Below are 27,567 nucleotides of genomic sequence, written 5' to 3'. Positions count from 1 at the left end.
GGATTGCACAGATTCTTCTCTACGCACTCCCTCCAACCCCAGGCTCCCATAAACAACAGTTAAGGATGCTTACTTCTGGCCCAGGAAGACCAATTAGGCCAGGAAAACCTTTATCACCCTTTGGCCCAGGTAAACCAGGAGAACCTGATCACAAAGAAAAGAAAGTATCAATGGTAGCAGCAAGGAAATTACTACCAATAAATTTGGCTAATGCAAACCTTTAGGGTTATAGTGGGCAGTTGCTTGAGGTATCTCCAAAGCCCAAAGCAAAATGATGCTATGTTCATTATACGAGGTTCCCGAGTTAACTGATCAGGGAAAAGCCTCGGTTGCAGAAGGGCCTCATGAGGATCCTACCTCTTTAGGACATAGTTCTCTAGGAAGGCCCCAGGAACCAACTCCTATGTGTCCAGAGGAGGTCACATTGCCATGCTCTGATGATGAGGACTCTAGACATACTTAAGACTTAAGATACCGTACTTAAGGCTTAGTCACAGTCAGCTGTTTGTTGGAGCAACATACAGGCTAGCTCATCTGACTTCCAGCCACTGCATCACTCAGAGCTCTCCACGGTTCTTTTTCCTGCATCTGTGGGAAACCTGACTCCTGCTTGGTCAGGATTCACTGAAACTGACTTGCCCCAAGTCCTTGGTGTGAACCAAACCTCAGAGTGCCCAGCATCAGGCCCTTCCTGCGACAACAGGGTTCATTGGCTGAAATAGAACAGTGGGGGATTCAAATGCCAAATGGCAAGTTGCATCATCCTCCAGGGAGGTTATTCTGAGAATGCTCCTCTACTAGTCTGTGTTACGCATATAAAACCTGCTCACGAGCTCTTACTCCTAAACTGCACATGTTCCCACAGAATGGTCATGATTTCTGCAAGATGCACACATGGTTGCTATTTATGATGGTGTGTTTACATTCATTAAACAAAAGTAGAGAGGGATGAAAGCAGCCATTGCATACCTGGGCTTCCAGGTACTCCTGGTACACCCTTCTCCCCTGGAGGGCCGGTAATGCCAGTACCTATGCAGTTATAGCAGGTGTCTCCTTTATCACCTGAAAATAAGGACATGAGCAAATGAGATGAATAACATCAAGGACAAGACACATTGTCATGTGAGCACATGCATTATAACGATCCAAATGAAGGCTTCCATTTGAGATCTGGCATGCACTCCAAATTATTAGAGAAGAACCAGAGTAGCAATCCATGTACCCAGAAAAAGCATTAGGAGTGTTGTATCCAGACACAGTTAACTGTGCACCATCCACTTAAATACTCGCTTTAATCTCCAGACTCCCCACTCCCTTTCTTCCCTTGGAGTAGGCGAAAGCCTCCTACAGGCCTAATTTAAGAGCCCTGTCAAGGAGCTTCCATTCACCTTCAGTCAGCCATCACATCTGCCCAACACAACAAGTTTTAAAACAGCTGGTGACTGTTGGTAGAAAAACAAGCTCTAGAACAGGATTTGCCAACCTGGTGCCATCTAGATGTATTGGACTACAATCTCCATCATCACAAACTAGCATGATCAAGTTGGTTGGGGATGATGGGGGTTATAGTCCAACACATGTGGAGGAGCATGCTGACTGGGGATGATGGGCATTGCAGTCCTACAAATCTGGAGGAGTATGCTGACTGGGGTGATGGGTGTTGTAATCTAACATGTCTGGACAGCACCAGGTTGGGGAAGAGCACTCAAAAAAAAATGGTCAGAATCCAAAGAACCACAAAGATACCTAGGAATGGATGAACTAGCTTATTTCCAACCCAGTTTCCACATCAATCCACAATTAAAAACGAACTCTACAAAAAACCTCAAATTTAAATACATATTTAAAAATGTATTTCTAAATGTATTTTCTGTCAAATCATGCATGTCTAAATGCATTTGCTCTCAAAACACACATTTATATATGTGTTTTGATGCTTTTTTGAGCCAAGAACTCCATCAGAACATTTGGAAGCCTCTGGACAACTAAGTTCCAGCCTGCAGAGTAGTGCAGGAGATGCACAGTAGGTCTGTTCATACTGGAAATTCATTGCATTTCTATACCACCCAATAGCCAAAGCTCTCTGGGTGGTTCACAAAAATTAAACCCAAAATACAACAACAACAACAACAACAACAACATCTTTACCATACAAAAAATTTAAAACAGCTAAAACAATTGATAATAAAATACCAGGACCCCATAATACAAATTACATTAAAAGCTCCATCAAGTGCCATCAAATGCCTGGGAGTAGAGGAAAGACTAAATCTGGTGCTGAAAAGGTGACAATATTGGTGCGCAGGCGGACTTCAGTGGGGAAAGCATTCCGCAATCAGGGGGCCACCTCTGAAAAGGCCTTTCTGAGGATCCAGTTCAGGGGTGGGGAACTTCTTTCAGCCCAAGCGTTGAATTCAATTTCAAAGAAGCACTCGGGGGCCTCACTCCAGTGGTGGGTGGGGCCAAAGCCAAAATAGGCAGGGCCAAAAAAACAGCATCCCCCTCCTGCATGTTTTAAATTAAAGCTCTTATTGCCAGGACCTAACTTTAGGAGTGGCATTTCAACCTTTTTCAAATGGGGAAAAACCTGCACAAAAGCCAGGAAATCACCCAATGACTGGTGTTTGGGGGAAGGGGGTGTGGCCACTGGGGGAACCACAGAGGGTTGGAATGGGTGCCCAGGAGGACTGGATTTGCTGGGCCCGAGGTTCCCATCTCCGATCCAATTTTTCAGGCATCTCTAGAGAAACTAGTTCTGTGACCTCAAGAAGGCTTAATGTCACATTCCTCTGTCCTCTTCCATCGCCATCAACATACTCCAGGAAACAAAGCTCCAGGCTAACACTACTTTATTGGTTAATGAGCTTCATTACAAGTGCAAATTCTAGGAAACTCTCAGACTGCAATGAACCAGCTAATCCACACATCCACAAATATCAATAAAGGATACCAAGTGGAAGTTAGGAAAGTTGCCAGCAGTCTGGGCATGAACTTTTCGGCCAGACTAGCTTCTCAGGGATGCCCCTCCATTAGGATGGCTCCCTCCTATGTTGGCTTCCATGAGTGGCCAACCTGGTGGAGTGTCTTACTTCTGCCCCTAACTTTTCCCGCTTCGCTCTCTGACAGACCCTAGCTTCTCTCAAATCACGCCCCTCCTGCTCCTGCTCCAAAACTTGCATTCTCATGGTGGAGGAAAGGGGGAGTCATTCAGCCTGTGCCATCTCTGTGTTAAGGTCTTGGGAAGAAAGTATCGCCATACCTGGGCTCACTGGGGAGGGTGCCTCCCTCTGTTCTAGCTGTTCCCATTCTGATTCTGAATCTGAGCTGCCAGACATCTCCACATGCTCAGATTCATTCCTGACACTTTACCCTCTCCCCACCACCCCCAAATTAAAACAAAGCAAACTGTTTTGAAACAGAGGGGAACTTCAAAAGAAGTTTGTGATACGGTTGGCATTTCAGCTGTTCACCTGAAGGGCAGGGGGACCCAAATCTAGCTAGCGCAAAGTCCCTACACAAACCCAGTGCCAGCCCCAGCTTTTGGAGGGCCCTCGGGCAAGACACCTTCAATGGGCCCCCTCCCACAACGAGCCTACCTTCTCCCCACCATTGTCCCAAGCTGCTATTGCTCCTCATCCACTTTCTCATCGTTGCTACTGTGAAAAGGGGATTCTACTAACCCCTGAGCTCCTCAGTCGATCAGGCTGAAGGAGCTTGGACCTTACGAGGTGGAGGCAGGAAGCGCAACCAGTTTGATAAAAGATAAGAGGGATTTATTGAAAGATGAAAGACAGCAAGCTGAACAAGTGAAGCGGGGCTAGCAAAATCCCTTTTCCACACCACCACTTGCTTGCTTGACAATCAAGCAAGCACTTGCTTGACAGGCAGTGAGCAAGGAGGCAATCACACCTAGCGCTCCTCCTTCTCATCTTTGCTGCTGACTGGGCCAGCGTGAGAGGCAGGTGCACAAGCAGGCTGTGATGGTGAAGAGGAGGAGCAAGCCCAGGAGGTTCTTGTCAGTGGGCTCCTGCTGCAGTGTGTGCCCTTGGCAGGTGCCCAACCATGCCTGCGCTTGATGCCCGGCCAGTACAAACCGAAGCAGTTGTTTGGAGGCCTACCTACAAAAGGCAAAAAAGAATCAATGGTGTTACGGGATGTTACCTTTCTGGCCTCTCTCCCCACTAAATCCTTGATCTCCTGGAAGGCCTGGGCGGCCAGGGGGTCCTCGCTCACATAGCCCATCAACTGAAAGAAAAGGAAATGCAGTGCAAGAAATGAGCAAAACCTTTGGGTAGATGAACCCAGGGATGGATACGAGAGCTTCCTCCATCTTAAGTTCTGTAAGACTGACAAGTAGCATACTCTGAAAAACATGCAAACACAGGAAGCTGTCTTATACTCAATCAAACTATGGGTCCCTCTAACCCAGTCTCATCCATACTGCCTGGCTATGTCTTTCCAGAGATTCAGACAGTGGTTTTTCCCAGCTCTACCTGGAGGGGCCAGGGGTTGAACCTGGGGCTTTCTGCATGCGAAGCAGGGGCTCTGCCGCCAAACGACAACCCTTCCCCTAAAAGACAAATCATAAAGAGCAAAAAGGGAAACCTCGCATCACTCCCTCTGCCCCCGAGTATCGCTTGATGTCACTGATTGAAGTAATGACCATGGTGCTATTTTAGATTTTTCAACTGGCATTTCAGTATTAATTTGCACCAAGGCTTTTGTACATTCTGTACATTGCTTTTTATTGGTCACTTACAGACACACACCCCCCAACCTAAAATAAGCTAAGATGTTGGGGGTAAACTTAGATCGTTGATGTTAGGTGCCGTTTTTCTGTTGTGTACGTTAACTTTCCTACCCAGGAGATGCCAGAACAAGGGCAGGCAGTGTATGTCTTCTGAGAGGGTGACACAGAAGAAAATGGTACCCAGTAGAAGGTGGGAGCACAAACACCCAGCAGTGGCGGGTACAATCGCTGCTACCATTGGGACCATACGAACAGGTGGCAGTGGAAAGCAAGAGGGGGTTCGTTTCATTAAACTACTGTTCAAACTAGCCACTGGGTATCCTTGTTAGATATAACAGCAAGCTGCAGTGATTACTTTAAGCCTGGAAACAGATGCTTCCAGTCTCTTCTTCTGGCTCAGGCAGGTTCATTCATGTAGTATTAAACCACGGTTTAGCATGATGTCTAAACGGGTGCCTGTGAAACACAACTCAGCAAAACATTTTTCATATTAAAATGATGAGCAACAAAAGGTTCCATTTTTATTCTGAATGTGAAATGTTATTTGATGAATTTATTTCATGTTGGTTTTTGCTCCCAATGTGATGCCTCTCCCCTTCCCCCCTCTCACACATATATGAGGACACTCTCTTACCTTTACAATTCTCACATGGGTTTTCTCTCACACCTTAATCCCACCTCCCACTAGCCCCACCAAACCGACAGTAGTAGCAGCAGATGTGAAAATGCCCTCCCATGCGTCCTGCCCTCCAGGACACCAGGTGGTATTCTCCATGAGCTCCCTGAACATGGTGACAGCTTCTGTAGAGCCCTCCTCCGCTGTGACTCCAGGGAACCCAGTGGACCAGGAGTTCTTGGAGACTGGAGCCTCCAAAGACAGTGATTCCGAGGAAGCACCAGAACTAGTCCCTGGTCCTTCTGAACTTGGGCCCACCACCTCAGATCTCCTGTCCTATGCACATGACCCTTGGGAAGTGCCACTGCCCCCTGACTCTGAGTCCCCAACCAGCTCCTCACCCCTCCAACCTTCACTCCCCAGACGAAGCCAATCCCTACAGAAAAAGGCAGCTGGCCCTTTAACAGCCAGATACAGCACCCCTGAAGGGGTGGAGCTTGCGCTCTCCTAGCCGGACTATCAATCCAGTTGCTCCTAGTTCAGTAACTGTCAGTACATTAGCTCTAGGAGTGCTGTCCATGGTCCTGAAATCAACTCAAGTCTCGGCCATGATCCAGCTACTTCTTCCACATCGTGCCACCTTGCCTGAGCTGTTGCCCAGAAGGGATAGAATCCCAGATAGAGCAGGACAGAAGCCAGGCCTGGTTCTGGTTTGCGATCCTTGGCACTGAGCATGCAGCCAACCCCAGCCCTGGGAGCAAGGGACCTTGTGTTGGCTATGGGGAAGCAAGCCACACTCCCTTCGACTCAGCCAAGATAGTTCCATCCTTCAGCAGCCTAGGGATAACATTCAAATGTTGCCCTCCGCTGGTTGGATGAACAAAGTGAGCACATGCAATCTTCAGACTGCTAATGTTTGGGGGTAGGGGCAGGGGATTGAAACAACCTCCCTAATTTTTCTTCAAGGACAGCTCTCTACCTTCAACAGAAATCCTCTCCTATTTGCTACCTCCAGCATCCATTTCAGAATATATTTTTTTTTCAGTGCCAGTTACAGGGACCCTGGAACACTTACCAAAATCAAAAAAGGAACAGCTGCACCAGTTGAATTCCCAATGTGTTTCGACATGGGTCTTTATCAAAGGAAAAAATCTTAGAGACTTTTCTGGAGGATTACTAAGTAAGGGAGAGGGAATCCTCCAGAAAAGTCTCTAAGAGTTTTTCCCTTGATAAAGTCCCATGTTGAAACACGTTGGGAATTCAACTGGTGCAGCTGTTTCTTTTTTGGTTTCCAGCCTTACAGCTATTTTTTCTGATCCCTACTGGTATTGACATACTGAAGTCTGATGTAAAATGAGCCACAAAGGCCCAGCAGAAAAGTTCCTAAAAGCTAATATAAATTAAAGCAGACCTCGAGGTGCTTTCGATTAACAAGGATAAATAGAAACTTTCAGCACCTGTCTCCTTTTTTATACATCCCTAGCTCAACTACATTATTGGTTCAAGAAAGGAAATGGATATGAGAAGTTGACTGACAGTCAAAAATGTGACTTACGGGGTGGAAAAGCTGGCCCTGGTGGGCCAGGAGGCCCTGGTGGGCCAGGGGCTCCAGGTTGGCCATCAATTCCAGGCTGCCCCGGTATGGAAATCCCAGGGTGGCCTTGATCGCCCTTCTGTCCTCTCTCGCCAGGTAGACCAGGTGCACCAGAAGGCCCCACACTTGGAATTCCTGCAGTAGGAAAAGATCTAGGTTCTCAGTGGGCTGGTTCAGACAGATTTCTAAAACACAGCTTGCCATGTTGTCTGAACTGCAGTTAATCTTAACAATGGTTAGTGAAAACAAGCCAGATTCCACCATAGATGCAGTTAAGGGTTTGGAGAACACACTAAACTGTGGTTAATCTAAAACGGAAGCAAAATCTTCTGATCTCCTCCTCGCAGCCACAACAGAGGAGGGGGCAGGGGAGTGCATGAACTTGGTGGGAGGTTAAGCTCATTTTTGTAACACTAAACCATGGTTCAGCATTACATATGAATACAGCCAGGATCTCTGTGCTTTAAAATTATGACATCTTTATGAAAGGAGCCAATGGTCAGTCTAGAAAAGGCTGTATCCTTTCTCAGATGGTTTAGGAGTTTAAAATGAGCACTCCTTGGCAAGCATTGACAGGCCCACAAATTGAGTTTTAGGTATACCAAAAGCTTTTCAGTTAGAATGGATGTGGAATCTTGGGCCTTGGAGCTAAACATGAGGAATGCAAGCCGCAAAAAGACAAGGAAGGGAATTAGCAAGAGGCGGTAAGTGAGAAAGGATGACATTTCAATAAATATGTGAATAGTCCCCTTTCCTACAACCTGTTTCCTAACTTTTTAACAATATTTGATTAAAGAGGAGGCTGAAATTTATTTAACAATAAGGAAAAAACTTTTCCTGAACCTGCACTTCCATTGACACGATATGCTTTACATTCTGCCAGAAGCAGACACAAACATCTAAATAAAAGATGTTTTTATTAAGATGTTTTATATATGAGATCAATAGCTACAATTTCAAAATACAGTTTTGATTAAGAAAAATAAAAGTTAAGCTAAATTAAAATACAATGCGAACTGTCTAACCATAGTCAAAACACATGCTGGGCTGGATCCAGGCATAGTCATACTTAGAACAGACCCACTGAAGTCAATGGGTCTAAGTATATTAGTCATGACTAATGGAAGTCCCAATGATTTCAATGGGTCTACTCTAAGTATGACTAAAACTGAATCCAACCAATGTTAGCAGCATGCTCCAAAGGTCAAAGCAAGACCACCATGATAATAGATCTTAATATCTGTGATCTGGACAGCAAGACCTCCCAGACACAAGTTCCACATCACTTCATGTCTCTAGTACCATTTTCCTTCTGGAAACCAGATACTTTCTACACAAAGTATTTTTGTACAAGAATAATATGAAGTAGTGACAGCATTTGGATGGATCAGAAACAATGATTTTGGGAAACACACAATACAAGAAAGATGTGGCCTCAGAGTCAAGGGAAAACACGAGTAACACCAAAGTGGATGCAAGCAGAGGTGATACTATGCCTGCTGTAATGAGAAGGTTGACAAGTGAGAAGGTGCCCCCCAAGACTAATTGAAAATTTTGGAAACACTTTTTGGTTATTATAACACACACAGTTAACATCGTTTGGTCCTTAAAATTGCTTACAGGTATATTTAACTGTTATGTCCACAAAGTTATTCATGGACAGTTAAGACAACATGCAGCAAGACTTTTATTTTGTTTAAGAATAATGTGAACTAATATGTATTTTGTGGACCTTGGTTGTGGAGGAGTCAACTGCACCCCTAGACCACCAGCCTCAACTGCCTTCCCCAGCCTTTCTAGAACTGTCACATCTAAACCAGTGACCATGACCACCCACATCACTTCCATTATTATACAGGTGAAATGAAGTCAAAGCAGGGATAACCCCAGGACTCAGAAAAAGTGAGAAGCCCCTAACAGATGGCCTATAGACTAACATTCTGCCTTGTTACTGAAAGATGAAGCATTAGCAATAATGGGTAAAAGGAGGAACTCCGTACTTCCATTTTGGAGAAGCTCTCAGGGGGAAACTCAGTGTTGCTGCATGCAAACTCAGAGGCCCCAGAAATTACTTTCAAGTTAAAAAAACCCACCACCACAGGTCAGGAGATCTATGTCACATTTGTTTAGGCCCTCTGCTTTTGCTCTGCACATGCCAATTAAGGGCAACCTACACGTGACATTAGACATTGCATCCAATGTGCCAGGTTTGTTTGTTTTTTATTTAACAAATAACTCAACTGGTAATTAATGGGGTCAGAACAAACATGGAGGGGAAATTCAACCTTTTCCTTCCCTGCTGTGGTCCTGAAGAAAACCTCTCTTCTGAAGCTGGGATTTGCTTTGTGGGGCGGATGGAGGAGATAATGTTTGCTCTAGATATTGCTCTAGATATTGAAGACTCTTGTTGTCTTACCTGGGGGGCCTGGCAGGCCGGGGGGTCCATCTCGGCCTGGATAGCCACGCTCGCCTTTTTCTCCAGGAAATCCTGGCAAACCTTTGCTACCTTTTGGTCCCACTGTTATACCAGTATCTGGCCTTGGAATTACCTGGTATATTCCATGAACCAAGAAAAAGAAAAGTTGTACAAATAGAGAATGACAGAGGAAACATGGAATGCCAAGCTAAATTAAGACTCTTGACTGAAATAGTTTTATGATGCTAACTTCAATAAAATGAACACCAAAGAACAATAATTAATAGACTGTGAAGGCTGCAAGTTTGGTAGCTGTCCAAAAGTCATGTGATAGAACATATATACCTTTTTAAATCTCACCCTTCCTTCAAGGAGCTCAAGCCAGTACATGCCCCCAGTTTTGTCCTCACAACAACCCTGTGAGGTAGAGGTTAGGCTGAGAGGTAGTGACTGGTCCAAGGTCATCAGGGAGGTTCATGGCTCAGTGGGGATTTGAACCTGGGTCTCCCCAGTCCTAATTCAATTCTCTAAATACAAGCATCCAGATCAGACAATACTTCTTCCCCATCCATGCCATACACATGGAGGGTAGCAAGAGTGCACCTGCTGTTTCTCCTGACCCGTGCGCTTCCTCTGCTTCCAACACCTCCACATTTGATTATGGTGCCCTCCAGATGTTTTTGGCCAACTCCCATCAGCTCCAGCTAGTATGGCCAATGGTCACAAATGCTGAGAGTTGTAGTCCAAAACATCTGGGGGAAACCAGGTTGGGGAAGGCTGGTCTATGTGCATCAGATCCAATAAGCTTAGTGCTAGATTATACTGTTGTCTAGTGGATTTTATCCAGGAAATTGACCACATGAGGTCAGACCACGTCCATGGGATTTTATGTGCACAGGCCATATTCAAATGCTATGGCTCAACAGAGACACTAGAATTGGGGCAAGGTGCACCAAGGTGCGTGGAGAGTGTTCTCCTTGAAGTGTATGCACCAGATCAGGGAACGGTGTCATCCAATGAAACCCAGACAGCTCAACACTTACACATTCTATTTGAAGAATTTCCACCAGAATTTTAATCCTACCACCAGAGCAGTGGAGGCTGGTGGCTCCGATGTCAGTGGGGCAGTGAATCTGCCCCAGGTTTCAGTCCAAACTGGTCCGAATGCTAAAGGAGCACTTTGGAGAGCTCCTTTAGAGTTCTGACTGAAACCCGGAGCAGATTCACCGCCCCACTGACATCAGAGCCACCAGCCTCCGCTGCACTAGAGTTAACATATACCCTCAATTCTGCCACATACATTCAAGTTTTATGGCATTTTAAAAAAATTTCAAAAAGGTAACTTGTGAATACAGATGACCATTTCCCAAGAAGTAACTTACCATCGTGAGGACACAGATAGAGCTAGGTAGGGATCCAGCCCTATATAACATCTGCCAATGTGGTGAAGGTCTGTCTACACATCCACAGCTGATTAGAAGTCTGGGGAAGTAGTGAAGCATGAAACTTCTCCTCAGAACCTGGGCAGATGCTACAAGTGACCCGACTCCTATGTGGCTGTATATCCAGCACCTGAGAAATGGCCATCAGTATTCACCTAGAATCTTCTTCATATTCCAGCAATGCTGGTTAAACACAGATTTCCCAGGAATATTTTTGGCCTGCCCATACAAGTCAATTATGTATGTTTGGTATTTCATTTCCAGATATACTACTCTCTATCTAGCTGCTGCTGATATATATGACTAACGGCATTTGTTTTGGTAACTCATGTCTTTTACCAGTCCAATTTCCGTTCCTATAAGACTAGACAAAACTTTTGAGTCACAGAAATGCTTCAAAATCAAAACGGAAAGATAATGTGTGGTTGTCAAGTCTAATTGCCACCAATTACAGAGAACTTATATCACTGTATCAAACACCACCCAACACTCATCTTAAAAAGACAGTCATCAGACGTTAAACACTGACCCAATTCACATGCTGGCAACAACCCATGGTTAACAAAGCGTGGGTTGTTGAAAATGCAGCAGCAGCAAGCCAGTGTGTGCGCTGGTTCTTGTGTCCCCACCCACCTCCTTCACGATAAACAATCCAGGGACGCAACGTCCATGGTGGGAACAAACTCTTGGTAGTTCATCCCCCAACAACCCAGAGTTCTGGGTTCCGATGTGATGTAAACAATCCAGGGATGGGGTGTCCCTAGGATGTTTAGCACGGCAGAAGTGGGTGGATGCATGTGTGATGAGGTGGCTAGAGTGTTGGACTGGGAGCCGGGAGATCCGGGTTCTAGTCCCCACTCGGCCATGAAAGCTCACTGGGTGACTTTGGGCCAGTCACAGACTGTCAGCCCAACCCACCTCACAGGGTTGTTGTTGTGAGGATAAAATGGAGAGGAGGAGGGTGATGTAAGCCGCCTTGGGTTCCCTGCAAGAGGAGAAAAGGCGGGATATAAATGCAAAAATAAAAATAAATAAATTTTCAACAAGCCACAGTTTGTTAACCATGGGTTGCTGCCAACGTGTAAACCGGGTCATTACTGTCAAATTTAGCAAGAATGAAGGAATAGCTATTCTGCCTATTTTGTGCATTTTTCCTCCTCCTTCTGTTTTCCCCCCATTTAAGTGCTCTTTCAAGCTTTTAGTTTTATTGTTGAATACATAATGCAGTACAATAATAATAGTCAACACCAGTTGACAAAAATAGAAACACAGAAAAACACAAAGATAGTAGATTTCTGTTAATACTGTTAGATGCTAAATAGAATGAAACATCTTAAAACTGAATTCAAAAAGCATCCATCAAAGACACTCTTTTAATAATTTCTAAAATACATATATTTATGCGATGCTCATCAAATCATGACCCTCCAAATTTATTTTTTTTTAAGTGGAAATGACTTCATTTCAGGGTCTTTTGAATTGCCTTGATCCTTTGAAAGTCTCAATCAGAGACATCTTCATAAGCAGCAATGCTTGGACTTTTCTGCCAAAACCACACCTCAAGGTAGAATTAGATATACGTAAGCCCACCACTTTCATTTCTGTGTGAGATTGTGGCCCAATTCATTCAACAATGATTTAATGTGAAATGGTTTAGATATGGTTTCATTGCATTCTTTTAATGTGAAGTTTCCCACACCACGGAAATAACGTTATTATTTGATTAGGTTTTGTGAAGGTAGGGAAAAGCCACTAAGATCAAGGTATAAAATCACGTTTTAGCATATTAGAACAGATATTGCTATCAGATGGAGATGGTAATATCTTCACAATGTCAGTAAATATTTCAAGATATGTCCTAAATGAAAAAGTATAATTTAGAGCACAATCTTATGGGGATGGCTGTAAGCCACCAAACTCAGGGGCTTACGGCCATCCAATGCAGAGCAGGAGGAGTGGAGGAGGTGATTTTCACCTCTGCATTCCTCCTGCTCCGCATTTTAGCTTTTTTGCCTGTCTAGATGGGGCTCTGCGGAGTGGGAGGGAAGGAGGCTGGGGAGGCCTGGGGATATATGGCATAACCCAGCCTTCTGAGTCCCCTCCCCTCCCTGACCACTGGCACGCCCCCTTTCAGTCCTCTTCAAGGTCACCTTTGTGACTTCAGAAAGGCAGCCAGTGTGGTTCTCTCCACACCGGTTGTGAGGGGGAGGGTGTGGAGGAGGGGAGCTCAAATTCCTGGCTCCAAAGTTGGAGTGGTGGCTCCGACCTCAGATCCAGGAATCTGAACTATCCTATGCCCGCCCCCCAAGACTCGGTCCAGAGCCCACAGCACTGCTCCCTCCACTTTTTCATTTGGGGAAAAGTTATGAATCTGACATATTGGTAAATACTTGCAAACTGATATTTTGGAGCATATCTAATATACGGTACTACTTTGTAGCATTCAACAATTCTAAAACGAAAAAGATGAAGAAAAGGATAAATAAAATTACCATCATTAACATGGAAAAATAACAGCAGAGTAGCACTTAAGTGAAGAGACAGACTGAATGGCCAGAAACTTACACGTCCAGGAGGACCAGGTGGACCGATATCACCTTTCTGACCCTATCAACACAATTTCAACAAGTTTAATATTAGTGGGAACATTGATCACGAAGTGTATGTACATGCATATGAAGATTCTGAATTGCAAAACACACTCACTTTTTCCCCATCTCTTCCTGGAAAGCCAGGTGTACCACGATCACCGGGCAAACCCTTGAGAGAGAGAGAGAGATTGAGAGAGAGATCAGTCCTCAAAATATTTAACCAGTGCAAAATCATTATATGTAAAAAAAGAAAAATGTAACAGACTCACACTCAGGCCAGGCTGCCCAGTTTCTCCATCCTTGCCAGGTTTCCCCTTTTAAAATACAAATGAGTATTGAAAAGCAATCAAGTGGCTTCGTATGACAAAGATGTTACTAACATTGCACTGTTGGTAGCTAAGACAGAACGCAAAATGTGTCTCTCCAGCAGGACTTCCAAGGTAAATATCAACAGGCAAGTGGCCCTCATAGTTAGCAAGAGTAAATGGAAGAAGGACAGGAAAGCAACAACATAAAAAATAAATGACGGTATGAATCATGATGAGGAAGTTAACAGAAGAACAATGGCTGAGCCAATGACAATTCCATAATCTTGACTGCCCTTTCTTTGATGTAATTTGGATGCTATTCCCAAGGTAGCTTTCATAAAGAAAGCACGGTGTGACTCAAGACAGTTTTTGTCTTTCCCCTGAAGCTCTAGGAAGATTCTAGTCCTTGTGATTCTAAATAAAGGGCTGATTTAAATCAGAACAGAGAAAGCTGCCTTATATCGAGTCAGAGCCTGACAGGTAGCCTGTCTCTTCTTAAAAACAAACAAGCAAACAAAAAAGAAGCCCTGGGGGAGGCACTCAGTTGGGACCATGGTGCTGAGGGGGCAGACATAACTCTTCCCCCCTCCTGTGCCATGTTCCTGAGGTAAAGCCCCTGCCCCAACATTTATGGGTATGCCTCTCTTCCTCCAGCAACATGGCCCTGATACCTTTCAGGCCCCCCACTTGGCTGCTTTTTAACAAACATTTAAAGAGATAGGTCAGCCTTCACCCACACGGTGCCCTCCAGATGTTTTCGATAACAATGCCTATTGGCCCTAGCCAGCGTGGTCAATGGTTGGGGCTGATAGGAGTTGTAGTTCAAAACATTTGGAGGGCACCACATTGGGGAAGGCAGAGAAAGGTGATCCAATCACAGATCACCATCATCCCATTGAGTTTGGCTCTCTGAACCATTTTACCCTCTGAAGAAAGCGGGAGGCTTGCTTTTTCACACAGGGCCTCTTCAGGTGGATATTTCAGTCTGGGACAAGTAAGGCAGCCACTTATGAATCGCCAAAAAAGAGGATAAAAGAGGACATTTATAGATGCAAATTTGGAAAGAATGCTTGTACTTTAAATAGAGATACGGTACATCTCACCAGAGCATGGAAGACTGGGGCCAGATGACCTGTGTACCTGCCTGTTCAGTCTGCTGCTGGCCAAGTGTTCTTATGGTTCTTTATTTTTAAACTGGAATAGGACTGGCCAGTGCTTCAAACACAGGACGCCTTCAAAGAGAGGATGGTCCTCTGTCAGCCCTTTAAATAGGGGACTGTCCTCTGTAAAAGAGGACACCTGGCCACCCTAGCTCAGGTGCCAGCTGGAAAACATGTATTGATTCCAAGCTCTTAAAACAAGTTATGTAGCCACTCTTATTGTAGGGGGGATGGACATAGACACCCCAAAACAAAAAGAAAGCAATAAGAAATCCTGCAGAGATCTGCATCTGTTAGAAAGTCTTCATATGAATATCAGTGTTCCTTCACTGTCTTCCTGTCTCAATATCATAATGATCTAAAGCAGATTTTACCAACCTCCAGATGGGTTGGACCCTAACATGGCCAGGGAAGGCTGATCTAAAGGCAGATTGAAAACCCTCTAAGGTTATTTGTTCAGCACAGCTTCATTAGAGAAAGTTACCCTTCAATACACCTGAAGTCACTGCTGACTCATGTTTATTTATTTAGAAAAGAAATTACATCCCTGCCTTCCACTGAGCAATACAGCGCTCAGAAGGTCTCACAAACTTCATCATACAGTGGAAATTTACCAACCAACAAAATGTAGGGGAAGGAGGTTATGGCAGGATGTAGTACTTGGCAATACTTCTGAGCAGCAACCAAGAGAGAGGGAGGCCTCCATTTGGATTTGCATTTGGATAGGCACCATGCTGCAGGATAGCTAGGAGCATGGGCTCATATATCATACAAAAATATTGGGACTGTTTCCTTGGTATGTGATTTAGGTCCAGGACAGTTTCCAGTGGCTTAGTTTCCTGCTACATGACTGATCTTGCACAAGCTTTGGGCAGACGTGCTCTCCCCTACCTTCTCCTCCTCTTTCACAGCTGCAAGGAGACTGAAAGCTTTCCCTTTGGGTTTTAAACAAACTACAGTTCCTGAGTTTGGATGTCTGGGAAACTGTGGTTTGTTGAAACTCTAGCTTGTGAGAACAAACCAGGATCTAAAACAGGGGCGGGTAGCTTGTGGCCCTCTGGCTTGAGTGCCATTTTCTTGGTGGAAAGGCAGGGTTGGCTATGCTGGCTAGGGCTGATGGGAGTTGTAGGCCAAAATGTCTGGAGGGCCACAAGTTGCCCACCTCTAATCTAAAAACATAGTTCAATCCTGGTTTGCCTTCTCTAAACATAGTTCAAACAAACCAGAGTTCCCTGTTTCAATTATCACAAGGACCTGTAAGCCACAAATGAATCTACCGAGCTCCTCCATCAGTCACAAAAGAGAAGGAGAAGGGAGGGGGAGGAAGTGAGCCCAAGGCTCATATGGGCTTGTTGATATAATGGGAAACCACAGTTCCTCATTACGTCTGAAATGAGTCTGAAAGCATTAGACTGTTTGTATACATGCTTCTGTGATCTTAAAGGCTTCCATCATTTTCATCATCAGCCAAGGTTTGCATAAGATGTCACAATGCCACTCTTTTGTACCAAGATGTTAAATAGTAGTACATTTTGATGGTCTGTTTTAAGGGTCTGCCCTTCCTTTGTTTCATTTACACCCACTCCACCGGTGCGCATACCTTGCCTCTCAGTGACTCAAGCACAAATGCCTCTTACACACACATGTGCACGCCCACCCACACTTCTGCAAATTTCTGAGCAGTTGTGGGAGCATGATAACACTTGGCAAATCTGGTTGTAGGGTAGAGATAATCAGCTTTTTCTCTGGATATAACTATCAGTGTCCACTCCAGATAGAGAACCAAGGAGCAGGAGTTAGTCTGGATTCATGAATCCAAATTAAAAAAAGCTGAGTTTGATGCGGGCATCTCATCAATGGCCCCTCCTCATCCACAGAAAACTTGTCCAATCCAGTATTACTTTCAATCCATACCATCTTCGCAGACCATAGGAGAAAGGAAAAAAAAAAATCTTACCCAGTATTTGGTGGCCCAACCTGAACTCCCAAAGCTATACATGGTTTGGAAAGGTAAATGTTGGGTTCAAAGAAGTTACTTACTCTTTTGCCTGGTTCTCCTTGCTCACCTTTTTCACCTTTTCCACCACCGGGAGGACCCTGGAAACAAGGAACACAACCCATCAGCCCTTGCACACAAAGGATTTGGAGTCTTCTGATACAACTTCAAAAACGCTGCAAAGGAAGTTACTTACAGGAGGACCTGGTTGCCCAGGGGGTCCTGGGGGGCCTCGGTCACCTGGAACACCCTGTCAAGCATGGGGGGAGGGGTAGAGAAAAAGATGTAGTTAAAAAATATATCATTGCCCTTGAATAATAGAATCACAGAATAGTAGGGCTGGAAGGGGCCTATAAGACCATCGAGTCCAACCCCCTGCTCAACCCCCTCTGAAGAACTTGAGATTCCCCCCCCCCGATTTAAACTACCATACTCCATGAGGACTAGCGGCACTTATGATTCTATTGTTCTTGGGTGCAATGATGCTCTCTATGTGTGTGGACAGCAGTGTATGGTGGTTCCCACTATGCCTAACAGGCAGCAAGAGGCTTTGCTAGAGCACAGCAAACTGAGGAACATTGCTCCTTTCATTGGGATGTGCAGTTTCAGGTCCCACAAACACACAGTGTGCCCGCCAGGAGCACACAGTGGAGTCAGTGCCATTCACTGCCTTAAAGGAGATACAGTGGCCTGGCTCACATGATCACAGAAGGGAAATAAGCTACAGTGGCTTATTTCCACCACACACACACACACACACACACACACTTGTGCCACTGGGATTTGCATAACTACCCTCGTCAGTGTGGCTTGTCCTGTCATGTGAACCCAGCCAGTATGGCTTGTTGCCATGGGTAACAAGCCACCCAGAACCCTACACAAGCCCATGAGTTCTGGGTGGCTTGTTACCCACAGCAACAAGCCACCCTGGCTGTGTTCATATGACATGACAAGAGGGTAATTATGCAAATCCAACCAAATACACGACCAGTACATGTGGGGGAGGGGGGAATAAGCCACTGTGGCTTACTTCCCCTTCCATGATCATGTGAACCAGGTCAGTGACCTGGTTCATATATAACGCTAGCCCATGGTTTATTTAACCCATAGGTCACTGAATTCTGGGTTGTTGTAATGTGCAAACCTAGCCATGATAACAAACCATTGTTTGTTAACCACAAACAACCCTTGAAACAGAACCCAAGGTTTGTTATTGGGTTGTGAATTCTGGGTTGTTTAAACCATGAGTTCCACTTTCTCTGAATTCAGAACCATGGGTTGTTTCACCAGCTACAGAGGTGGAAGGCAAGAGAGGCAAAAAAAAACAACACCCAACCACTCTACAGTGCCGCAAAGGCATTTGGGATACAGGGAGGAAGCAGGTGAAGGAGGAGCAAAACAAACAACCAAGGGATTGAGTAAACAATCTGTGGTTTGTTTGATCATGTGCCAGGCAAACCTTGGGTAGGGCAACAAACCATGGGTTAAATAAATTATGGGTTAACATTCTGTGTGAACCAAATCAGTGGCTTGGAATCCGAGCACCTGCTGAACTGGATGGGTGTGTCAACGAGGTAGTATGACAGGTTGGTCTCCCCTCCTCTCCTTCCTCCCCACCCACCACTCAGCAACAGCAACCCGTGGGAGAGGAGGCACTCACCATCAGGCGGCCATTGCTGCACGGTGAGCAAAAAGAGACCTGAGAAGCCCAGCAGCTCCTGCAGCATCCCAGCTGGCGCAAAAAATGGAGGCACTCGTATCCTGCTACCAGAATCACCATGGGAAGACAGCAGACCGGGGGGGGGGGGGGAGGAAGTAACCATCATGGAAGCACACAGCAATGTGCTCCAGGGATGGGGTTCTCCTGAGCCAGAACTCCAAAGGAGATGGCTACCCTGGAGGGCAATTGGTAGGTGAACAAGCAGTGCTGAGGGCCAAACTAAATGTTCTACTAATCATGCATAGCAGACTGGTGATTGGTTTATTTATTTCAGAGCAGATATGTGCAACCCCAATTCTCATTGGAGCCACAGTGCTCCAGGAGCTGGGGGGGGGGGGTTAAGCTTCCCCATCTATTTTTATCCTGAAAGTACACACACACACACACACACAGGGGGGGGGGTGTTAAAAAAGGAAAACCATTTCCATTGATTCCTGCTCCCCATCTGGTGTAGTTTTGAAGTTTTAATTTTTTAAAAAAATTTAAATTGTTTTTAAAGTTTTTTTTTTTTTTAATAAGCTTTAAAAAAAGAAAATTTACTTGTTGCAAGTTTTAACTGTAAATCGCCTTGGGGGTACCGTTTGGGCCGAAAGGCAGTTCATCAAATTGCAAATAAATTAAGTATTTAAAAAGGGTAAGATCTGTATAAAAATTTGGAAGCTGTTTTGATTATACACTTCCTGGAGTATCACCATACACTCTCTCTCTCTCTCTCTCTCTCTCTCTCGTGTTGTTGCTTTGGAACAGAATCAACCAATCCCCTTTAGGAGTCTGTTTCTGGATTTGTTGCTTACTCAGCAGGAAGTATTTTGGATACATATGTTTGCTATGTTCCCTATAGGACTAAATGATAAAATGGATTTATCTGTGTTTCCCTGACCTTTAGAGTGCAATCCTATGCATGTTTAGACAGAAAAAAGTCCTACAACTCCCAGCGTGGCTGGCTGGGGCATGCCGGGAGTTGTAGGACATTTTCTGTCTAAACATGCATAGGATTGTGCCTGTAGAGAATTATACACATGTTGTTTCAAGTGGAAGGGCTACTTTTGCTTTTTTAAATGTTTGTGGGTTCATTACTCATATGTAATTGGTCTTCTCATGTGTGAATAGCCAGTGACAAAAATGGTTGTTACCTTTAACTTGTGTCACACGGAGAGGCTGCTGTTTTCAATTACCTTATATAAGATCTTTATTCTGACACATTTTGTCAGTAGTAGCCCTGAGCCATTTTTTAGGGTTTAAAATATACATACATACATGTAAGAGAATATATATATATATATATTCTCTTGTGAATTGATTTTCATACTGATGGCCAGTATTTTTATATTATAAAGGTTTAGTTTTATATTGGAAGCACTAAATAAATTCACATGGGGGGTGGGGGGAGAGAATTTACTTCATATTACAGCTTCTGGGGAATGATAAACCCCTTTCAGGAAGTTCTTTTGATTAAGATACACTGGATGATTGGCATCAGGTATTACATTTTTCTTGGTGGTCTTCTGGATTGTCGGATAGAAGGTTTCCTGCTTAATTTAACTTTTTGCGCTCTCTCTCTCTCTCTCTCTCTCTATATATATATATATAAATAAAGAGAGAGAAAGTGTTTTGAAAGAGATATACAAGAGACCAGAGGGACATTTTCAGCTGAAATGGTTCATTCCTTAGTTGGTTTTGATAAACAATGAAATTAGATATAATCCAGAGATCTCATAAACATCAACAACAACAACTCTACTATATCTTCATTTTTTATATATGTTGAGCTTATATAGTGGTTTTGGGGTACAATATGCGCCATTTTCACATGCGGTTCCTATGTATAATTGTCATAATACACCACATTGTCATGTCCTGTCAGTAATAACAACTTCCTCTTCCTCTTCTTCTTCTTCTTCTTGGTCCTATGGACCTAGTCTGTGACGGTTGTTGCTTTTTGGAATGCCAACGGAACCACCTCCAATCACTCACCTGATCTCCTTTCTGAAATTCCACATCATTTGGTCTCTTCTGCTCCCCGATTTGTCCTGGTGGCCCGGGGGGTCCTTGGAGTCCCTGTTCCCCCTAATTCCCCCAGGAGACAGCAAGACATATTAGCTGTATCAGCCACTCTCATCTGACAAGCTGCTACCAGCAAAATGAAGTGCCAGGTCAACCTTCCATACTCACCTTTTCTCCTTTGGGCCCTTGGAAGTTCAAGCCCATATTCCCCTAAAAAGAGTTACAAAAAGAATAACAGTAATAATAACAAACTAAGTACAAAGAGGTGAACAAAAGTAAACCAATGTAAAAGCTGTAAAGTACAGTATACCTTAGGGCCTGGTAATCCTGGTTGACCAGGATGTCCCTGCAAATGAGAAACACATCCGTCATTTTCCAGGATTAGTTCTGTAACCATGCAAAATAAATCCAAGGCTGGTAATTTTGAGAAACATGAAATGGAATGAGTTGCCATCGGCGGTCTGCCAGGCCCCATGATTGCAAGCTTTTAGGAAGGCCCTGAAAACTTACTTATCTACTTTGGCCTTCTCCTGATTACGTTTTACCGGACCCTGCAATTCTGTGTTGTAGGTTTTGTCTCATGCTGGTTTTTGCCTTTGTTTTTGTTTTTAGAATGTTTGCTATTTGTATTAACACATCAGTTTTTATTATGTAAATGTTCTACTTCTCCATAATGGTGTGGGAGCCATTTTTTTCTGTACCTGTGATCATACTCAGCTCCAGGAACATGAGCGTAAGGGAACTTTGTGCACCAAGGGAAATGGTGCGGTTCTTCCACAGACAAAACTTTGTAAACCGGAACACAGATACAAATCTGGAACCTCCCTTCCATCCTCCCTAATAGCTCTTATTGTTCACAATGCAGAAGCAGCCCCATTATGCTGAGTAGGACAAAAGAAATGTGGACAGAACCAGCACAGTAGTTTGCTCAGCCTCTTTGCCCCACTGCTTCCAAAAGCACTAGAGAAACTCCAGTTCAGCAGCTCTGACCCTTGACTGGCACCACTTACTCATTCTGCAAGCTAGGCAGCGGTCATCAAGGCAACATACCATCAAACCTGGTGGCCCGGGAGGACCGACTGGGCCTTGTGCTCCAGTGAGACCTGGTGAGCCCTGCAGGAAGGAGAGGAGAAACTGTCACAGTTGCTTTGCTAGCAGGCACCACGTGAGAAAAAGACTGTGGATACGGTGGGAAGAGCAGTGTCCGCGTTAGACAACCTCTAGGGCAGGCGGAGGCAATGCAGCACCCATGGGCACAAAAGTAAACCAATGTAAAAACCAGTGCACCCTCTGACACCTTTCTTGGTGCCCACCAAGGTACCGTCCCCCTCCCTGTTTATTTATTTTAAATGTCGAAGTTTCTTACTGGCAGATGGGATTGCTTCAAAGCAAAAGGGACGGTCCCTAGCTGCTCCCATCTTCTTTGCCCATGAATTCCTCTGGACCACACGTGGGGCTCACAGACGTTCTTCGGAAATGAAGGTGGTAGGGGTTGCGGGGCGATGCTTTCCTCTGCAGCACACCCATTTTGTGGTGGTGCCCAGGGCAGTTTCTCAAATTACTCAATGTGCCCATGGGCCCAAAAAGGTTGCCTGCCCTTGCATTGGGGTACAGAGCTGAACAAATGTGCACTTAGGTAAATGTGCACTGGATTTAATTATCTTTTGTGGGGGAACTTCTCTAGATGGTCGTGTGTGTTACTTCATGTACTTCCAAGCCCCATGTGATGATCTAGGATCTTGATCCTTTGTCCTCAGAAGAACAGGCTCCTGAGTTAACAGTTCTGGGAGAGGACAGATGTTTTTCTTGCATATCTTAAAGCCAAAGAAGAGACTCCTCTTCACTTCTGCATTTACAGAGTAAACAAATATAGCATGGAGCTGGTGGAGCACAGCCTTCAGCAGTGGGCACTGAGGTGGGCAGGAGGCCTTGGGCAGTGGACCGTAGTGTGAGAATGGGCATGTTTCAAGAACGTCCCTCTCTCCAGCTGTGAAATTTCGAAGGGTGTGCTAATGCTACCTTCCCTGTATCATGTTCTTCAAGAACTGCCTCCCACTTGAGCCTTGGGAATCTTTAGTCCCTTCCTCTCCATTGTGAACAGGGGTAGCAGCTCCATCAGAGTCTTTCTCTTAGGCATTTCATCGCCACGCTCCCATTTGTCTGTTTTCCCTTATGCAGGGGGATGTCACTTTTCTTCGTCCTCCCCCTTTGCCATCCACACAGTCCAGGATACCAGGCTTCAGGCTCACTACTTTATTAGTTAACAACTAGCTTTCTTACAAATGAAAATTCTAGGAAACTCTCAGACTACAGTGGAAACAGCTACTCCACACAATTACAAATATCAATAGAGAAGCCGAAGTGGAAGTTCGAGAAGTTGCCAGCAGTCTCAGCAAGAACTTCTCGGCCAGCCTAGCTTTGCAGGGATGCCCCTCCCTTACGGTGGCTCCCTCCTAAGTAGGCTTTCACATGTAGCCAACCTGGTGGAGTGTCTGAACTCCGCCTCTAATTTTTCCCGCTTCGCTCTGCGATGGACCCTGACATCCCTCAAGTCATGCCCATCACTCACCTTCTCCCCCGAAACCTGGCTTCTCATGGAGGTGGAAAAGGGGGGGGCATTCAGGCTGAGCCATCTGTGTGTCAAGCTCTTGGGAAGAAGGCCTTGCCATATCTGAGCTCAGTAGGGAGGGAGCCTCCCCCTGTTCTGGCTGTTCCCATTCTGAATCTGAGCCGCTAGACATCTCCACAATGTCAGATTCATTCCTGACATGGGAATGAGCAGCACAGAGAGAGTTCCAATGAGAACACTCTGTTGGTGTTCGCACTGAAAATGAATGGTTTAGAGAAGGGGTGCGGAACCAGATGTCACTGGATTCCAGCTCCCATCAGTTCCAGCCAGCATGGCAAATTGTCAGGGATGATTGGAGTTGACTTCCAACAACCTCTGAAAGGCCAGAGGCTTTTCACCTTTGGGTTAGACAGACCTCTGACAGCTTCAGCTCACATGGGAACAAATAATGGAATGGCACTAAACGTAGAATCATAGAAACGTAGGGTTGGAAGGGGCCTATAAGACCACTGAGTCCAACCCCCTGCTCAATTCAGGAATCCAAGTCAAAGCATCCCTGACAGATGGCTGTCCGGCTTCATCTTGAATGCCTCCAGTGTGGGAGAGCCCACCACCTCCCTAGGGAATGGGTTCCATTGCTGTACTGGCCTTTCCCCCCTTGCTCAATTCAGAATAGGGTTTTACCTTTAAAAGGCAGCCTAATAATAATTTTATATAAAATAAAATAAATAAATCAGTTAAATATACCTCTACTGAAAATGATCAACTGAGAAAAGAGAAGAGTTACTTGATGTGCCTGTAGCAATACTGTAAACCCAGGATGGGCAAATTTGGGGGGCCCAGGGGCCACTTTTGCCCCCGCCCCAGAGGGCCCCCCCACAATAGACTGCACTCCTGCACTGCTGTATTTGTCAGCCAAAAAATAAATAGATGGTGGTTTGCCACTGAATTGCAACAGCGAGCTGCTACGGGACATTAAGAAGGCCAAAATTAGCAGGCTGCAAGTTGCCTGCCCCTGCTGTAAACAAATCCATGGAATGGTGGAAGAGTCAGAAAGCAGGAGGAAGCAGTGAGTCGTTTTGTTAGGACAATGCAAGCAAAGCCATTTACTTTTGGAAGCAACTGCTGTGGATCTCATAGTTCAAAACAGAGGCCTGCGAACTCCGTATGTGCTCCTTTCTGCCCATGCCACAGAACTGAACAGCAAGGCCCAGAAGCGCACCTTGGACAACAGACACCTACCATGCACATGTTTCTACTAAGACGAGCCAACCGTCTGACTGCAGGCAGCAGCTTTCCCTAGCATTCAGCTGCCTCCTTGTGGCTCCTTCATGCAGCTGCAATTTAAAAGGCTCCAGAACTGTACTAGAAAAAATAAATAAATCTGCGGATCCCTTTAAGTGGGGATGGATAAGAGTTTGCTTCAGGTCATTTTTTGATAAGAACTTACCCAAACTCTCAAATTTATTCATAAACAGGATAGAAAGAACCTGAGTTTGTTTTTTTTTTTAAAGTGATGGAATCATAGAATTGTAGGGTTGGAAGGGGCCTATAAGACCGTTGCCCCTTTATGGATCACTGCCTTTTTGTGGCGAAGGGGCTTGCGTAACTCAGTGAAGCCATAAGCTATGCCGTGCAGGGCCACCCAAGATGGACAGGTCATGGCGGAGAGTTCTGACAAAATGTGGTCCACTGGAGAAGGAAATGGCAACCCACTCCAGTATTCTTGCCAAGAAAACCCCATGGAACGTATCACAAGGCTAAAAGAGATGACGCTGGAAGATGAGACCCTCAGGTCGGAAGGTGTCCAATATACTACTGGGGAAGAGCAGAGGGTATTTCCAAGTAGCGCCAGAAAGAATGAAGCAGCTGGGCCAAAGCCGAAAGGACACTCAGCTGTGGATGTGTCTGGTGGTGAAAAGAAAATCCGATGCTGTAAAGAACAATATTGTTTAGGAACCTGGAATGTCAGATCAATGAATCAAGGCAAGCTGGAGGTGGTCAAACGTGAGATGGCAAGATTGAACATCAACATCTTGGGAATCAGCGAACTAAAATGGACAGGCATGGGCGAATTTAATTCAGGTGACCATCATATCTACTATTGTGGGCAAGAATCCCTTAGAAGAAATGGAGTAGCACTCATAGTCAACAAAAGGGTGGGAAAAGCAGTACTGGGGTACAATCTCAAAAACGACAGAATGATCTCAGTACGAATCCAAGGCAAACCATTCAACATCACAGTCATTCAAGTCTATGCCCCAACCACCGATGCCGAAGAAGCTGAGGTTGATCGATTCTATGAAGACCTACAACACCTTCTAGAACTAACACCAAAAAAAGATGTCCTCTTCATCATAGGGGATTGGAATGCTAAAGTAGGAAGTCAAGAAATCACCGGGATAACAGGCAAGCATGGCCTTGGTGTACAAAATGAAGCAGGACAAAAGCTAATAGAGTTTTGCCAAGAGAACACGCTGATCATAGCAAACACTCTTTTCCAACAGCACAAGAGGTGACTCTACACATGGACATCACCAGATGGTCAATATCGAAATCAGATTGATTATGTCCTTTGCAGCCAAAGATGGAGACGCTCCATACAGTCAGTAAAAACAAGACCTGGAGCTGACTGTGGCTCAGATCATGAGCTGCTTCTTGCAAAATTTCGGCTTAAATTGAAGAACGTAGGGAAAACCACTAAACCATTCAGGTATGACCTAAATCATATCCCTTACGAATATACAGTGGAGGTGAGGAATAGATTTAAGGGATTAGATCTGATAGACAGAGTGCCTGAGGAACTATGGAAGGAGGTCCATAACATTGTTCAGGAGGCAGCAACTCAATCCATCCCAAAGAAAAAGAAATGCAAGAAAGCAAAGTGGCTGTCTGATGAGGCTTTACAAGTAGCTGACAAAAGAAGGGAAGTGAAAAGCAAGGGAGAAAGGGGAAGATATATCCAACTGAATGCAGAGTTCCAGAGAATAGCAAGGAGAGACAAGAAGGCCTTCTTAAATGAACAATGCAGAGAAATCGAGGAAAACAACAGAATGAGAAAGACTAGAGATCTCTTCAAGAAAATTGGAGATCTCAAGGGAACGTTTTGTGCAAAGACGGGCATGATAAAGGACAAAGAAGGCAGGGACCTAACAGAAGCAGATGAGATTAAGAAGAGGTGGCAAGAATACACAGAAGAACTATACAGGAAAGATCTGAATGTCCCTGATAGCCATGATAGTGCGGTCACTGAACTTGAGCCAGACATCCTAGAGAGTGAAGTCAAGTGGGCCTTAGGAAGCATTAGTAACACAAAGCTAGCGGAGATGACAGTATTCCAGCTGAGCTATTTAAAATCCTAAAAGATGATGCTGTTAAAGTGCTGCATTCAATATGCCAACAAATTTGGAACACTCAGCAATGGCCGCAAGACTGGAAAAGGTCAGTTTACATTCCAGTTCCAAAGAAGGGCAACGCCAAAGAGTGTTCAAACTACCACACAATTGCGCTCATTTCACATGCCAGCAAGGTGATGCTCAAAATCCTACAAGCTAGGCTTCAGCAGTATGCGAACCGAGAACTACCGGAAGTACAAGCTGGGTTTCGAAGAGGCAGAGGAACTAGAGATCAAATCGCCAACATTCGCTGGCATCATGGAGAAAGCAAGAGAATTCCAGAAAAACGTCTATTTCTGCTTCATTGACTACGCTAAAGCCTTTGATTGTGTGGATCACAACAAACTCCAGCAAATTCTGAAAGTGATGGGAGTACCAGACCACCTTACCTGTCTCCTGAGAAACCTGTACGAGGGTCAAGAAGCAACAGTAAGAACCAGACGTGGAACAACTGAGTGGTTCAAAATTGGGAAAGGAGTACGACAAGGCTGCATATTGTCACCCTGCTTATTTAACTTATATGCAGAGTACATCATGAGAAATGCCGGGTTGGATGAATCAGAGGTCGGAATTAAGATTGCTGGGAGAATTATCAACAACCTCCGATATGCAGATGATACCACCCTAATGGCAGAAAGCGAAGAGGATCTCAAGAGCCTCTTGTTGAGGGTGAAAGAGGAAAGTGCAAAAGCTGGTTTGAAACTCAACATTAAGAAAACTAAGATCATGGCATCTGGCCCTATCACTTCCTGGCATATAGAAGGGGAAGAAATGGAAGCAGTGACAGATTTTACTTTCTTGGGCTCCAAGATCACCGCAGACGGTGACTGTAGCCATGAAATTAAAAGACGCTTGCTCCTTGGCAGGAAAGCTATGGCAAACCTAGACAGCATAGTAAGAAGCAGAGACATCACCTTGCTGACAAAAGTCCGTCTAATCAAAGCTATGGTTTTCCCAGTAGTAATGTATGGCTGTGAGAGCTGGACTATAAGGAAGGCTGAGCGCT

General features: G+C 44.9%; 1 protein-coding gene across 1 annotated transcript in view; it reads right to left on the bottom strand.

Annotated features, from left to right (window-relative positions):
• Positions 1-27,567, bottom strand: part of COL4A5 (collagen type IV alpha 5 chain) — a 186,331-nt gene that overhangs the window by 71,755 nt on the left and 87,009 nt on the right. Inside the window, exons 10-23 of the mRNA XM_084814113.1 lie at positions 21,648-21,710; positions 20,908-20,943; positions 20,766-20,807; positions 20,568-20,660; positions 17,070-17,123; positions 16,918-16,974; positions 13,679-13,723; positions 13,525-13,578; positions 13,384-13,425; positions 9,377-9,509; positions 6,922-7,095; positions 4,162-4,245; positions 970-1,062; positions 74-144 (exon numbers count right to left, since the gene is read on the bottom strand). Of these exons, the coding sequence (XP_084670239.1) occupies positions 74-144; positions 970-1,062; positions 4,162-4,245; positions 6,922-7,095; positions 9,377-9,509; positions 13,384-13,425; positions 13,525-13,578; positions 13,679-13,723; positions 16,918-16,974; positions 17,070-17,123; positions 20,568-20,660; positions 20,766-20,807; positions 20,908-20,943; positions 21,648-21,710 (1,041 nt within the window). The remainder of the gene's footprint in view (positions 1-73; positions 145-969; positions 1,063-4,161; positions 4,246-6,921; positions 7,096-9,376; positions 9,510-13,383; positions 13,426-13,524; positions 13,579-13,678; positions 13,724-16,917; positions 16,975-17,069; positions 17,124-20,567; positions 20,661-20,765; positions 20,808-20,907; positions 20,944-21,647; positions 21,711-27,567) is intronic.

The sequence above is a fragment of the Heloderma suspectum genome, chromosome 9 (assembly GCF_057233095.1).
Source record: "Heloderma suspectum isolate Gila_16-S chromosome 9, 16-S_ref, whole genome shotgun sequence".
Classification (NCBI taxonomy): Eukaryota; Metazoa; Chordata; class Lepidosauria; order Squamata; family Helodermatidae; genus Heloderma; species Heloderma suspectum.
Note: the sequence above shows the minus strand (reverse complement) of the source record. Positions and strands in the feature narration are given on the sequence as shown.